At 40.1% G+C, this 16747-nt stretch overlaps 1 protein-coding gene across 1 annotated transcript in view; it reads left to right on the top strand.

The window, feature by feature from the left end:
• Window positions 1-16747, top strand: part of grin2aa (glutamate receptor, ionotropic, N-methyl D-aspartate 2A, a) — a 101531-nt gene that overhangs the window by 79595 nt on the left and 5189 nt on the right. Inside the window, exons 6-14 of the mRNA XM_026355852.1 lie at window positions 533-735; window positions 4225-4396; window positions 5199-5352; window positions 6337-6462; window positions 6599-6828; window positions 9921-10081; window positions 12791-12880; window positions 14008-14105; window positions 16353-16591. Coding sequence (XP_026211637.1) covers window positions 533-735; window positions 4225-4396; window positions 5199-5352; window positions 6337-6462; window positions 6599-6828; window positions 9921-10081; window positions 12791-12880; window positions 14008-14105; window positions 16353-16591 — 1473 coding nt within the window. The remainder of the gene's footprint in view (window positions 1-532; window positions 736-4224; window positions 4397-5198; window positions 5353-6336; window positions 6463-6598; window positions 6829-9920; window positions 10082-12790; window positions 12881-14007; window positions 14106-16352; window positions 16592-16747) is intronic.

Below are 16747 nucleotides of genomic sequence, written 5' to 3'. Positions count from 1 at the left end.
CATTTATGCCTTTGAATATGTGTTGCTCAGCATGTGTACAGTGTACTGTACCATATACGTTGACTGTAAAGTCAGCCAATCTATTCTGCACTCCGCTGTAGAAGAGACAGACAAGAGAACAACTTCTGAAATGGGAAATAGTGAGTGAGATTTAGCTATTTTCTGGTTCCTGTATCATTAATAATTAAGAGTTGAGCTACGCCGTGTTGGCTGCTGCTGCCTGTCTCTTTCTATCTGACACAAACATGCATAAAAGCTATATGCACACATACACGTGCATTCAGACCGGTGTGGGTGGGTATGAAATATCCATAGAGGACTCTGCAGCTCTGAAAACAGTTTGACTTTACAGTAACAACGCCATCACGCCACATATGTAAAACTTTTCTACATTTGTAATCATCTCAGTTTCTTAATTCTTATAGTTGAAATAGTTCCTGTTTGTAATTATTTGTTGTGAAGACAACTGACTATGTCTTAAACTAATAGATAAGTCATCTCATCTTCTTTATGCTCTGTTTTTACCTTCCAGATGGGGAAGCTGGACAATGGCAGCCTGACACTGAAGTACCCCGTGTGGCCGCGCTTTAACTCCTTCGGTGATGCCGAGCTGGATGACAACCACCTGTCTATTGTCACTTTGGAGGAGAAACCTTTCGTTATAGTGGAGGACGTAGAGAGACTCACTGGTACCTGCATGAGGAACTCTGTGCCCTGCAGAAAGCATATCAAAGAGTAAGTCATCTATCTGTCTATCTAGATAATTAGTTAATTAACTATCTAGCTACTAGCTAATTAGATAATTAGCTCATTCCCTAGCTATCTAGGAACTTGCTGGGTAATTAGCTAATTAGCTAGCTATCTAGCTATTAGCTACCCTAACACCAACGTAACATAAATATTGTATCACTTTAAAGTAACAACAAACACTATTTTTCATGATGCAGTGTATTTCCTCACTCCCCTCAGCATAATGCTACATTAACCTTAGCTAAATGCAGTCAACTAACCATTTATAATGCTAAACAAGTATGAGTGCAAAAATATTTAAAGCAGTATGACCTAAAAAAAATGACACAAATCACACATACAGATGCAAACGTGCTGTTAAGGTTGTTTAGTGACACTGACTGACTGGAGTTTCTGTGTTGTGCTGTGCTAATTAACAGAGTGACAGGTAATTCTGTGTTTGAAAAGTGGCCTAAGCACTGCAAAAAATGAGGTTCCATTTTATATCAGTGTATTTCATAATCGTAGGATGATGAAAATGACATCATTAATTTTCCATTTTCCTTCCTGGCTCTGCTCGCGCTCTCTCTTTCCTCTCATGAGCATGGAAAGAGGCGCAGTGTGTCTATGCAGCAGCGTCTTTCCTCCCCCTGAAAATGGAAGCAACTGCTGAACTCAGCACTTTAATTGCTTCCTTACCATTTTTATTTCTAATGCACCACTTCTGCTAGCATTTTGTTGTAGTATGTTCCTAAAGTGTTTGCAACATCTAATGGGTTTGCACTACTTTAGTATTATTTCAGTTTATTGTACTGGAACACAGTTAAAGTAGTACTGGAATGGGCACTCTGCAGACTCTACACTACTCTGTGTCACTCTTATCAGTACATGCGTGTACACGTCAATAATTAATACTCATGGGCACACATGCACAAACAAACAGAGTTGATTAAGCAGTAATAGGGTCCCAGAGAAGGGGTCAACATTCATCCAGAATGACTGTGAAGTAGGGCGGAGGATAAAGCATCTCCAAGGAGGAACACAAACACACACACACACACACACACACAGCATATACACTCTCTGCTGCCACATGTCCACTCACTCACAGCCCAGTACATTTGGGTGTGTTCCTCCCTCCTGCAGTGCAATTCCCATTCAAGCATCCGTAGTGTCCATTTGGAGAAAGAGGGATAGATGGAGGGAAGGAGAGAGGCAGAGAGAGGAGTGTGGCGGAGGGGTTGAATTAGGGGGTTAGAGGACTATCCATGCATGCAGAACTACAAATTCACTCATCCAGGCTGGGCCTAAAAACAAGCCATACTCACACTAACACACACAATTGCACATGTACCCACACTGCCCTCTCTGGAGACCCATCAGGCCCTGTAGCGTTTCTATATCAAGTTGGCCTGGCAACTTCACAAACAGCCCCATAACATCACATGCTCCCGGTGCCTGGACTGTACTACTGTATGGCCTGCCTAAATGAGTACACTGTGTTCATGAATGCAGCTATTACTGTTCTGGCCTATATGCTTGCTCTGTCACTACCCCCACCAGCTGAACCTGCCAGAAAGTTGACTTAGTTGTCCTTGTTTCTATTATTATTATCACAGATCCCATTCCCAGCACGATTCCTCCTCCCTCCCTGTAGCACTTTATCGTGTAGTTACCTTACAGTAACATGACTACAGCTACGTTCGAATTTTAACGTTATATCAAATTAATATAATAACCTATACTAAGCCTAAAGCAGCCACACTTCTTTCCTTATTCCCTGAGTCTGTGTACTGTGGACTTGACCAGCGTTTCTTACAAATGATAATAATGTTCTTTGTGGACAGTCTGTGAATTATTATACTCATTTTAGTCACAAATGACAAATTGTTCCAGTATTATGCACAGAAAGTAGCATTTTCTTTATCTTTGCACACACTTTAAAATGGTAATTTTACTTTTACTTAAGTACAATTATTTTTAAGTATTTCACATTTTTTACACTCTAAATCGTCTCTGAGTGATTTCTTGCCAGAACAGTCAGTTGCTCATTTTCCGTGCCAGGCAGTAAAGATGAAATGCTACGAAAGTGCACTGGAATAAAGAAATGGACAGACAAGAACTAATACAGACCTAAATAAATCAGTATCCAAATCACGTTCAGCTCAGACTGAAGTAAAACATGAAGAAGGAATAAATTTCACTTTAAGTCCCAAAAGGCGGTAATAGCAGGTTCATTATTCATTGTAAAGTTGTCCTTTTCACCATTGTGTGCGCTAAATTGTAAGCCATGGGCCAACTTAAAGATGTTGGGGTGGAAGATTTAGACAAATTGACACATTGCAAAGAGGGTGTCAGTTGTTTCAGAAGTTATTATTTTAAGATTGATGAGGAAACAAAACCTACATTGCTTCTCTGGTAATACATTTTACTGATTTTATTGACATATGCAAGGATTGCTGGAGCATTTAGATGCAAATGAGCATATTTATTTGATTTTAAATTAGCTCTAACAGCTGCTATAGATAATCTCTGGTTAGATCGGTAGAAAAACACCATGGGTTATTGTGCAACATTTCAGAAAATAGTAATTCACAAATGCTGACAGATCAGCCAGTGCCTGGCTTTTTCAGATGAACCCTTTCTGTCTTGTGCAAAAACTATTAGAACATAAAAAGGAAACTTCTTTCCAGTTTGAAGACAGCAAAGAAGTCAACTTGGGGTGACATTCGTTTGACAGGTCAATGGCGACAAGTGAGGGCAACACAGGAGTTTGCACCTAGAGCAAAACAACACACAAAATGCCTCCAAAGTGACAGAGTTTGAGGTCCAAAGGCTGCAGAGTCATGGATGTGTGGGTTCTTCCCCCCCTCACTTTCCATTAAGTTTGTGTCGGGGTTGTTGTTAAACTAAAGGACGAGGTTATATCCTCCTAATTAGCACATATCTAAAAGTTAAATGAACATCCCAGGTGGCTGAAAGTTGATGTTCACTCTTATGTGTGTGTGTGTGTGAACACTGTTTGAACTCTCCTGCTCTCGAATTCATACACGCAGATGGTACAAGGCTTGCAGATGCAGTGCCGTCATAAACCCCCTTCTCTAGAGAGACGGAGAGGTAAAAGGAGAGATAGGGGCATATTTTTCAAGTCTTCTGATGTCATTCCTAAATAGAACAACCTGAACCTGAAGGTGAAAAAGTCCCAGGGTGATGTTTGTTCATTTGAGTATTCATAGAAGTTTAAAGTAGGATGCAAAGAGAGTGTGTTTTTAAAGCAAAAAGAAAGATTGACATGAATCCATACAGTACAAGGTTCATAAAGGTGGATAGAAAAGTTGATCAGCCTTTCTTTATGCATTATTCTGCTTTTGAGCACAGCAGGTACATTTTCAGTAAATGTCTATTTCCTACCATTTCCCTCATTTTGTGTCATCACAGGTCAAAGAAGCTTCTGTTCAAACTAATGGTGTTTGTGTTTTCTTTGTGTTTCTGTAGTAACACAACAGAGGCTGGTGGGACGTACATCAAGAAGTGCTGCAAAGGCTTTTGCATTGATATTTTGAAAAAGATTGCCAAGTATGTCAAGTTCACCTATGACCTGTACCTGGTGACCAATGGCAAGCATGGCAAGAAGATCAATAATGTCTGGAATGGGATGGTGGGAGAGGTGAGTGGTCCATTCACTTACCTACTGCTTGATGAGTTGATCATAAAAGACAGATGTATAATGATTGTGGTTGTTTGTCTGTAGGTCAGTCTTCACTTTACGTTTGCAGTACATTTGTGAATTAATAATACAAGTATAGGCTGTGGGGGAATCGTTAATGGCTGCATTACACAATATTCCTATTCTTTATGTTGCAAAACAACCTTTTAGTGTTGACTGTACAGAACTTTTAAAGTATGGGGGAAAAAACCTTCAGCTTTGAGGCTTTGGCACCAACTGTAGATGCTCAGAAAGTAAACAAATCTTAGCTACTCCTGCAGAAAACTCTTTTGCATATCTTTAATTACCAGCTTCAAATTGAAGGCAAAGTCCCAGAGTTAACTGTAAGACTGTAAACTTTATAGCACTCTATATTTTTATAGCACACTTTTTTCACGGAGCTGAATTTCATCTACAGTAACATTCGTCTTATTTAGCAGTATTCTGCTTTTACACTCTTTACATTATTTAATATTCAGATTGAGGCTGAAGATGTTATTGATGTGCAGTCAGAATTTGGCAGGTATGATTTATTTGTGCTCATGAAGGATAGTGCTCATTTGCAGAGACTTGGACTTAGTAGTAACTTCTCTGTACAGAAGAAGCATGAGTAGTTATTGTAAGGTCACTTTTTCACTGCATGTTTGTCTCACTGTTCAATCAGTTAAGTAACTACAGACAGAACTTGAGTTTGAACTAACATTAAGTGCAGCTTCATGGTGATTGTTGCTAATATTCCTCTCCTCTCCTCTGCCCCTTAAAGGTGGTCTATAAGAAAGCCGTCATGGCCGTCGGATCTCTGACGATCAATGAGGAGCGTTCTGAGGTCATCGATTTCTCCGTCCCGTTCGTGGAAACTGGGATCAGCGTCATGGTCTCTCGTAGCAATGGAACCGTCTCCCCATCAGCCTTTCTTGGTAACTGTCACTGACTAAAATGAGAGGAAGCTCTGTCTTGTTTGCTTTTTCTGATTGTGTGAGTGTAGAATGGTATTTGTTTTGGGTGTGTGTGTGTGTGTGTGTTCCTGATGCAGAGATGACAGCACAATTCAGTTCTGTTCCGCAAGTGTCAATACTTGCTCTTTCATCACAGGGATTTAGCTCCACTGCTGCTTCCTGCTACAATAACTCTCACTTACCTGAGAGGGATTTAACCACAGGATTTTAACCTGACTGACCATGAATATCCCTGCTATGGCTGCTCAGTCACGTTCATTTGATGCACGACACTTCAGCATCATCATTTGAGCTGCTGCTCTCACATGTATGGGAAAAAATGCATACAAAGGCACACACATGCACAAATATTCAGCAAGTAAAAAAAGAAACACATGTATAGGCCAGCGCATACAGGCACGATGAAACACACACACACACACACACACACATAGGTACACACACTGACATGTATGCAGCACGCAGTTACTGCTGTGAAAGTGGCAATTATAAGGATTTAGCAGGAAAACCCATAATGGCTGCTTGCCAGCGTGCACGCACGCACACACACACAGTGTGCAACTCTGTGCCAGCAGTGCTCTCCCATTTAATCTCTGCAGTAGTGCTGTGAGCTTAGAGGGAGGACAGGAGTGCTGACACTAGGACTTCCTATACTGTACGCCTCCTCATACTGTCAAATAGGAGGTGTGCCTGTGTATGTACAAGATCATTGGGAGGGGTGTGGGTGGGGGTGTAGGGGATACTGTGAACACGCAGGAGTCAGCTTGTTATCCATGCAGTTCTTTCCTCAATCCGTGTGCCCCTGTGTTTATCTATACGATTGATTTATCCCTTCAGTTAACACAGTTCAGAGAAGCGACCATGAAAAAGAAAGTGATGTGATATAAAGACGTGCGATAACGTATGTTATTACTGAATCTCTGTCTTCTTATTTCTTTCTGTCAGAGCCATTCAGTGCATCAGTGTGGGTGATGATGTTTGTGATGCTCCTACTGGTGACTGCAATGGCTGTCTTTATGTTCGAGTACATCAGTCCTCTTGGCTTTAACAGAAACCTGGCACAAGGAAAAGGTGAGCATCAACATTAAGACACAGAAAGTGGTCTATGTCCAGTATATTTACCTTTTTGGCAGGAGGATTTCAAAGTTGTCATTTCTAGATTTATTTTTAAACCATCTGTCATTCTCTCTCCTATTATTTCTGTCAGATCCACATGGCCCTTCCTTTACCATGGGCAAGGCTGTGTGGCTGCTGTGGGGTCTGGTCTTTAACAACTCTGTGCCAGTGCAAAACCCAAAAGGAACCACCAGTAAGTTCATCGTGTCTGTGTGGGCCTTCTTTGCTGTCATCTTCCTGGCTTCCTACACTGCCAACCTGGCCGCCTTCATGATCCAGGAGGAGTTTGTTGACCAAGTCACCGGACTTTCTGACAACAAGGTAATGGAGAATAAATGGGAGATGTGGGTTGTTACTTGTTGAGAAGTATAAAACTAGACCTATTTTAAAGTGTGTCTTAGCCTCGTCCATTCACCACTTATTTAGTGAATAGTTGCTGCACTGTTGTAATTCGTTGTGATTACAAATTGTTAAAAATGCACTTTTTTATGTGTAACTGTGATAACATGCACTGAAACAGCTGATAAAGGAAGGGTAGTGTTCCTGAAGAGACAGAGGCAGATGTTGAGATGTACCAAGGAGAAAGCATCTGAGAATGATGTAGAGGGTTTTGACAACATACAGAAGGAGAGAGGGAGGGAGGGATAGGAGAAGGGGTACAGCAACTGGCAGGAGGGCGACAGAGGAATAGCGAGAGACAAAGACACACAAGATGGTACAAGACAACAGGCAGACAGATATGGGCCAGGCTGACGGCTGAGGTAGGGAGAACGGAATGGCACGGGGAGGGAGAAAGTAAGAGAGATATGGAAAGACAGAGAGGGTCAGGAAAGTGGAACCAGACAAAAGGGGTAAATGGCCATTCAGACAGATGTGCTGAGCGAGGCTGGGCATCAAGTCAACTGTTACAAGCAAACGGATTAAGAAAATTCTCCACTGACAACCCTGTCTGTGACTTTTTCTCTGTAAACTCCTTTAAGTGGTTCCGGACCATTAAGTGGGCTAAGAGGCTGCAAAACAAACTAACAGACTTGCATGTTAGCAAACAGACAGCAACATGGCCATTATCTGTTTTTATTATCACGTAAAGGCCAATCATCTAATTGTTTATTAATATTCTAATAATAATATAATCTGAGTGGGTCACATAAACAAAATGCTTCTGTGACTTAAGCATTGTCATTTTGTAGTGGTTCCACATTGTGGCTTTAATCCCATTTTTCGAAACCTCTAATTGGATTGGATGCTTCTTCATCTGTTACATTCAGCTAATGCTTTTGTCTATTGTGCATTTTCTCCATGCATATATTGTACATACTCACAAGCAAAGTGAGTTTGATTAATTTGCTCAGGATTCTTTTGTCAATGTTGCTGGTGATTCAGCTAAGACAGGTTTCATTACTGATATGAAAATAACCATTAATATATTAATCATAAGCTCAAAGGAGAATCAATTACTATCACTTTTTATTGTCTGCGGTTTAACCATCTACGTAGCTTCGGTACAGTTACATCTTTACAAGAACTTTAAATCTCTTACATTAAATTTTAAAGTCTTAAACCCCCTTACAAAGTCAGAGAAGGCTTCAAAGTTTGGAGACACAAAGATGGACTACTGAGATGGAAAAAGTCTGCAAGAAATAAATAAATAAAACATGTAAAGACACTGGCAATTCCTTCTTTAAAGAAAGATACGGTAGATCTGAAGAAAAATATGGCATGTGACAGAGATGGATACTGTAGGAGAACCCAACACATATACATAGAACACGCAAAGAAACAGTTACACACACAGAAAAGGGAGTCCTGTGCTTATGTTACAGCAGACATTCATAATAAGCAGACAGAATGGGAAAAGAATGACGAGGAAGAGTAGCAACAAAAGAGGCACAGAACAGAATATGAGCAAAGGAAAAGACGGCAGATGAGCTTAAGTAAATACACAACGAGGCAACGCTTGAACCTACAGCACTGGAATCCCACAGGGAGTCGCCTGACAAACACAAAGGTTTGTGAAAGATTTCGCAGACTGATATATTTACATTTGTTTATTCCAAATATATGTACTGTATATATATATTTGGAAGCCTCGCTACACGTGATTTCTTGGTAACAACATTCAGGAATTTATCGTATCACCGTTGTAATGTTGTGTGCGTACTTTACTGTCGGTCATGGTCATGGTGCAGGGCAGTGAGCACTCTTATCTCTACCTGTCTGAAGCACAAACCTTCTCCTGCCTCTTTCGTTTTCTCATCATCCCTGGATCAAGCTTTTATTAGCACATTGGCAGCAGCTCTTAGGTCCTGAAAAGCCCTTCACTTTTAATCTACATTTGACTGGTATCTGCTCTTCTCCGGAGGGCTGCTGCCTGTGATGCTGACACACACATTGTGTGACATCACCACTTATCACATGCACATGGACAGTAGAGTTTGACTTATCAACACACCCTCACCCTGACCTGATTACACAATAGATGCACGTGTGCAGGCAGATACAGTACTCATACAGTAAAATATCTCTAAATGTACTACATTTATGATCTACACAGTTTAGTGTACATAAAAAAAAATCCATTGGTATATTAGTAGTCACTATTCCAGGGTTTCTGCAGCTTACTTTACAATTTAACCATAGTAAATGTACTTTGAGTAAAATAATTTTGTACATAATTAAGACTAAAATTCAGATCTATTGAATTTTAGACATTTTAAGGACCAGGGGAAACCGTGTATTCAACACAAAGCCTAACTGACGTGTAGATATATGGAAATTATTGAAATATACTTTACAAAACCAATTTACGCACATATCCAGAAACACTATGTGGTTAGAGTGGAGCTTGTAATTGCTCACTAACTGATACAGTTCATTTGTGTCCGAGGGCAAATTGTTACCTCTGTGCACGAGGGTAGGTTGTTACCTCAGTAACAAGCGCACTACTGCAAAACCCTTGACCTGTACACTGAGTAGATTATACCTGAGAGACGCGGACGATAGGAGAATTTTAAAAAGCAGAAGAGGATCTGTTATAGGAAGGAAGAAAAGTAGGAGAAACCAGTCTCTCTGCTATGCAGAATTGGTTTTTGATGTTGTACTGTAAATGGTTCCCAACAGATACAGTAAAGCTGATAGAGTGAATAAATAAAAACTGTGAAACAGTGGAATAGACACTATGGACTATATAGAAAAAGAACACGTACATATTTTCCTACTCTGTAATAGTTGCTGCTATGACCTAAAATGCAGACTTTGCAGGAATGCGTGTATCAGTGTATTTTACTCTAATGGATGAGTTTATTCAGTTATATATCCTTTGATCCTTTGAATACTTTGTCTCTTCCAGTTTATTTCTGTTCCTTTTCTCTCTCCTGATGTTCTATGTATTGTTCTCCTTAATTGCGCCACAGTTTCAGAACCCATATGCCTACTCACCACCGTTTCGCTTTGGGACGGTTCCTAATGGATCCACAGAGAGGAACATCAGGAAGAACTATCCTGCCATGCACCAGTACATGGTCAAATACCATCAAACTGGAGTCCAGGATGCACTTGTGAGCCTCAAAACAGGGTAATAACATAAACTACTTTACTGATCCATAATACAATAACAAACGTGTGTAGTTGCGTGCACAGTATTTCAGTATGTGAGTATCCATGTTTGAATGTGTGTGTTTGGGTCAGCTCCTCTGAGACTGGGAATGAATGGGCTTTCTCACTGGGAGCACCTATTTTTAGTACTGGTCTCTCAGCAAGGACAGGGTTGCATGGACAGAGAAACATTGGTAAGGATGCTGAAAAGGTTAGGCAGATAGAATAGAGGAATAACTCTCATCACATGGCATGACAAAAAGGAAGAGGGTGGATTAGGAGTGCAAATGCAAAATGTCAGATTAGACAAACTGGAGGAAGGGTAGAGGACACGGAAAAAAGGCTAAGACACTAGAGAGGAAGAAAATGGCAATGAGAGGGCAGTGGAAAAGGAAAGCATAAGGAAAATAAAAGAGGAAAGGAGAGAGAGACATAGGAGGGGGACTTTTAAATATGAGAGGAAAGAGACAATATGGAGTGAGGCGAATTGGAAGTGAACTGGAAAAAAAAGGTGAAAACAACTTGCCGTAAGGTACAAAAAGTGAATAGACAATATGACAAGAAGTTATTTCTGATTGAATCCCACCCCATAGCCATTAACCAATCGGAGTTCTCATATGAAACGGAAAGGAAATAAAGAAAATTACACACATAACAAATATGAGGATATAATTCATTTTTATGCAGTTGTGTCTTTAAGCTCATTCTGTTTCATTCACCATAAATAAACTGGTGAAAAAACACTTAAAGAAGGCTTAAACCACTCCAGCATCTATAATACTCTCAGCAGCTCTGGTCTTCACTTCTGCATTAGCATACAATACGTGTAAACATGCTCACACAAATATCTCAGGTATCTAATACCACATTCACATAAAGAAAAACATGCATACTCATGTATATCTCTGCACACACAGTCAGCTGCAGGTATGCACAGTCACTAATACCCTCATTGATAATTCTGTTCTGTGGTATTAGCAGATGAGCAGTTTGAGACTCAATAGCTGGATTAACTGTGATCACACATAATGCTGACAAGCTTTACACCTAAAATCTGTTACAGCCACAAGAACTAAAACTATGCACAGGGGAGTAGAATTCATTTGACTGCACTTTGGTACAGCAGTGGTAAAGTTTCTATTTTTAATGGCATTAAACTGTTGCATTACTATCTATCTATTGCAAAAGTGTAGCATAATGCCAACAATCTGCAGTGCCCAAAGGTACAGGAACAGAGCATCTTCAAACATTTCAGTGAGACCACTGAGTTGTCACAGCAGGGATACTGAAGCAAAGGATTGTCTGACAAAAGAAGCTAGCTTTAAAGTTATCCAACGGCACAATAAGTATGAGGAAAAACTAGTATGTGTTCAGTATATTGTGCTATGTACCAGATTCAAAAGTGGAAATAGAGCAGGGAGGTTATTACTGTTGTATTACTGTTGTGATACATGCATGTTTGCAAAGTGTTGTTTGACACAGCCTCGCAAGTTTTACCTCGGACTGAAATCTCAAAATCAAATAGTCTGTTTTGGATTATTTGGAGTTTGAAATTATGGCAATTAATATTTATCTAGATTTACAACTGTACAAAGTTTGTGTGTCGGAAGACACAACTGTATAAAAATGAATTATATCCTCATATTTGTTATGTGTGTAATTTTCTTGATTTCCTTTCCGTGAATAGTTTAACTGACAGGTTATGTATTGTATGTGTTGCTCTGTGGTGATGTAAAACAAGATTTAGAGTTGTGCCAAATGGTAATTTTACTAAGATAAAGATGACATTCAAAGGTGTATATGGATTGAGGCAAGAAAATCTGCGCTGCTACCTCCTACTCACTCAAATAAAGGTGTGGCAGATCACTGATGGCTGAATCCTTTTCCAAGCCATTAGAGCTACAATATGTCTGGCTACCATCTACAAATATCCATGCACAAATCCATGCTCACAGACATGCACCAGTGCACAGCCACATCTGCACAATCACACACATACTGAAGTATATGCACACTTACTCACACACATGCCTGGTTTCCCATGTTTGGACACAAAGTCTGCATGTGGATGGAGCCAGTGATGGGTTAAGCTAATTACATAGCTAAACTATCGGCTGTGAGCCTCCGTTAGAGGGCTGGATCTGACATTCAGTAAATGCCATCCAGTCACTGCACTATTAGTAGCGCTCTCTGTGTGTATGTGTGTGGACAGAGAGTGAGAGAGCAGTAGCTAGTGACGGCATCAATTACATTGAAAATGTCAGTCTGATCTAGGATCTTTTACTTTCCACTTTGCAACCTGCTTATTTGTGAGTGTGTGAGAGAGAGTTAGAGGCAGTGAGAAACCGTGTAAATGTTTGTGTCTGTCTAAAGTTTGTTTGTTGTCCGTGTGCCTCCAAGGTCCTATCATCAGTGAAGCGTGCTGTATTGAACCGCTGCCACTCCCCACTGCGTCCTCTGTGTGTATGGTTACACTTGGATTGCAGCTCTATTGAAGATGATTTAACACTTTAGAACTGATCCACAAACAACACATTTGGAAAAATAAGCTCCTCTTCTGCTTTCTGTCTCCACCTGTGCACTTCTGACTCACTTTCTTGAGTGGAAAAAAAACACACTGAAATCTCTCTGCTCTCCTGCTTTGACTTCATCCCTTCTATCTTTTTCTTGTTTTTCTCCTCATGTGCAGTAAACTGGATGCCTTCATCTATGATGCTGCAGTGTTGAACTACATGGCTGGCAGAGATGAGGGATGTAAGCTGGTCACCATTGGCAGCGGGTAACTAAAACTTCAACTTAAAAAAAACGTTGTTTAAATCCATATGTCGTCCTGCACAGAGGCATGTAAATTTAGGCCACATGGACTTGGCAGCTTGTTTATCTTAGTTTTGCTACAATGACAAAAAGTAATTCAACATTCAGTATTTGTGCTTACTGCCCTTTCTTGCTGTGAGTTCATTGAGAATTTTAATGCCACATATCTCTGTACAGATTAAAAAAAACAGCAGCGATTTTTTCAATTACTATCATTATTCAACTTCTTGAACAATTACAGGTCTGGATTAGTTCTAGGTCAGAAAGAGCTGCTTCTCAGTTCTGGTCTGAACCACTAAGTCACCTCTGCCTCTGCTCTAAGATCCGTTTTTCTACACCTTAGTTTTAGTACAGTCAGACAAATGAGGTCATCAGAAGTGTTAATGACTGCACTTTAGAGGTGCTTGTAAGGATTTTGTTATCTCAGGAGAGAGCCAGTCTAGATGTTTACACTCATTTCAAGTCTTTATGCTAAAAGAAAGCTTACTGGCTGCATTGATCTTTTTATCTTTTAACTCTCAGCAAGAAAGCAAAGAAGTGTGCTTCCCAAAATGTCGTATTTTCCCTTGATGTACTACAGACAATGTGGCACTCATCTCATACAGCTAATTAATGTGCTTATTTTGTTTTGTTTATAACAAAGTACAGCTGATTATTAAATGTCACTATTTGTCCTCCATTTACTTTACATTCCCTGGTGCCACCACATACGCTACTGTAAGTTCAATTAAATCTGAGCTGAAGTTGAAAGTTCAGTGTTTTAAATAATACAGTTCTTCATACAAGCACTAAATTTGGATTTGAACTAGACACAACAGTTATTTTATTAAATATTAAAGTGAACAGAACAGCCCCAGGACTGCTTTTCTAACCCATTAATGAATTGTTGAATTGTTTTTGTGACCTGAGCGAATATCTTTGACCTACATTTTTAGGTCATCACATTTACGTGCTTCATTATGCAAGCAGGTTCTTCTTAAAGAAGTTTTAATCACAGTGAGCTATCTGAAGAAATAAAGGTTAAAATGTTTGTTTAAAGGTTAAAATATGTGTTTTCTGTGTACGTGTGTGTTTGGACTGGCTTACTTTCAGGTACATCTTTGCTACGACTGGTTACGGCATTGCTCTCCAGAAAGGTTCCTACTGGAAACGACAGGTGGATTTGGCTATCCTGGCTATTATCGGAGATGGTGAGAAACGCACTCGTACATCATTCTCATATACAAATTCAAAGTGCATGACACTATCTGCGAAGGCAAAAGGTTACACTGCTCTTTGCCAACACTGTAATTCGTGCACACATACACATTCTCACACACATGCACATCTCTGCTGTCTTGTCTGCTGACAGCACAAAGGGAAAGCAGTGAAGTATAAATAGTCCTTTGATGTTATTCTGGACACAAAAGGCTGCTCTAAACAGAGGGCACAGTGTGTAAGTTATTCTAATATATTCTTCTTTGCAACACCAGATCTGTGTGCATGTTTGTGTGTGTATGCATTACTCTATCTGAATCACCACATTTCTTTATTAAAGTAGCCTCAGAAGTTCTTACATAAACAATTTTCCTACTGCAAAACAGACAAAAAAGAGTTAGCCAGAGCTTTTAGTGACAGATTCATTTACATTTTACATCGAAAGCATTTTGCTAATGCAAGTGTTCACAGCCACTCACATTAAGTGCACTGAAGTTGATTAAATGAACATTGGTGTCAAAATAATCTTCTCCAACCAAATCTTATCAGGGCAGCATGCAGGCCACACTCTATATTTCATGCCTAGCTAAGGAAAAGGAAATAAAACAACAGTGTGTGACAAAGGTAGAGAAAGAGGAAACAGGTTGAGGCAGAGAGTGATGAGAGAGATAGAAATACAGAGAGTGTGTGAGCATGTGAAGACTAGAGAGAGGTCAAAGAGAAGACAAGGTAGGGAGCACAGGATGAGAGGAAGACAATGAAAGAGTGTCAGGTAGAGAGAGATGGGGAGTGAGAGGAGTGCAGTTCCTTGATAGATGACAGTGACTCGGTGTCTTGGCAGATCCTGCTTGATCGGATAGACATAATGTGGGTGGGGAGCATATGGCTTTTCACGGACAGAAAGACGAAGAGAAGATCTGTTGGTGGAAGGTGAAGGACAAACAGACACAGAGAGAGACAAAACAGGCTGTCTGGAAACATGTGGGCTGGGTACAGACACAGTTGAGCCAGCTATAGGTCACATCTCGTCTTGAAGGCTAAAGCGAACTCGCATATAATGAGAGCACTTTGCTGTGATATCCTGTTGTCTTCCCAGTGCTTGTTTAGCAGTGGTATAGAAATGTTAAATTGTGCTTTTTTAAAAATTTTCTATTTTGAGCAATAGTACAAATGCAATAGTTTTGACAGCAAGTTTGTATCCATTAGGTTACAAGTATGTTCAATCGTTTTTGGGACGGAGCCATTTCATAGTGCAGATTGCAGTTTTGTTACTATACTCAAAATAATAGTTTTTTAAATCAACCATAGATGCTTCAAACTAAAACATTTTAAAAGTTCTGAAAGTGCGGCTGAGACTTGTAGAGACTTGTGTTCCTGTGTTCCAACTGACTGGTCACCAGACCTGTTTGGGTCGTCTGACTGTTGAAAAGAACATTTGAATTTCAGCAATACTTCCCACTGGAGTCGGAGCAACCGTGCACGCAGTAGTTCCTTTCTCCTACCTACAGCTACATCAAATTTTAAGCAAGGCATAAAAGATAAAGCATGATATTTATGAAAAGATTTACATTGGCTCCATCTATTTGTATATTTGCAAATTTCGGAGGAGACGAATTCTGCTCAATTGTCTTAAAGGGTTTAGTAAATCTGCAGCCCCAAGACATCTAGACGAACACCACCATGATATTTATCTTTTCCCACTAGCAGCCTTAGTTATCTAGCCCTGAATGACATAGATTGGATTAACCACACGCCAAATGTCACAGAGGAAGCCAGAGAGGGTGGGGGCAGAAAGCGGAGAACAGCAGAGTGAGGAATGAGAAAAGATAAGGTCTTTGTTGCTTTCTACCGTTCTATCATTAAACCTGGAAAAAAAAAAACAATCTCTTTGCCCTATCAGGCAACAAAGAGAGGACTTGAAGACATTGGCTGATGACCAAACAAATTTACTTTATAACAACATTCCCTGCAAAACCAATTAAAGAAAAGCATTAGCATTGATCCTATAAGGTGACATATTTCTAACCACATATGCCCAAAAGCAGAGATTAAACATCTTTAAAGCTCTCATTACATCTGCTTTTAAAGTAATACTAAGTACAGATTGTCACAGGAGGACTATAAATGTTTGCTCATGTAATGCAGGATCTGGGTATAAACTCCTGATTATGCTAGAGTTCTTCAAACCCCAAAGATCCATTCAATAAATGATTTTCGCCTCTCTCTGTTTTGTTTTTCAGGTGAAATGGAGGAACTAGAGGCACAGTGGCTCACAGGAATTTGCCACAATGAGAAGAATGAGGTGATGTCAAGTCAGCTGGATGTGGACAACATGGCTGGGGTCTTCTACATGCTGGCCACTGCGATGGGACTCTCCCTCATCACCTTCGTCTCCGAGCACCTCTTCTATTGGAGGCTTAGATACTGTTTCACGGGGGTCTGCTCTGGCAGGCCAGGTCTTCTTTTCTCCATCAGTCGGGTAAGGGCTGACTTGTGTATAGCAGGTCCTAGTTTGAATCTGCAAGAATGTTCAGCAAGCATTTGTTAGCCTCTGTTTGTGATTTGAGAGAACAAACTACAGGTTTACATAGAATTACATTTTTAATGAGTACAAGCACTTGTTGGAACAGCAGTG

This window comes from Anabas testudineus, chromosome 8, assembly GCF_900324465.2.
Source record: "Anabas testudineus chromosome 8, fAnaTes1.2, whole genome shotgun sequence".
NCBI lineage: Eukaryota > Metazoa > Chordata > Actinopteri > Anabantiformes > Anabantidae > Anabas > Anabas testudineus.
The sequence above is the reverse complement of the archived record's forward strand: the minus strand, read 5'-3'. Positions and strand labels throughout refer to the sequence as shown.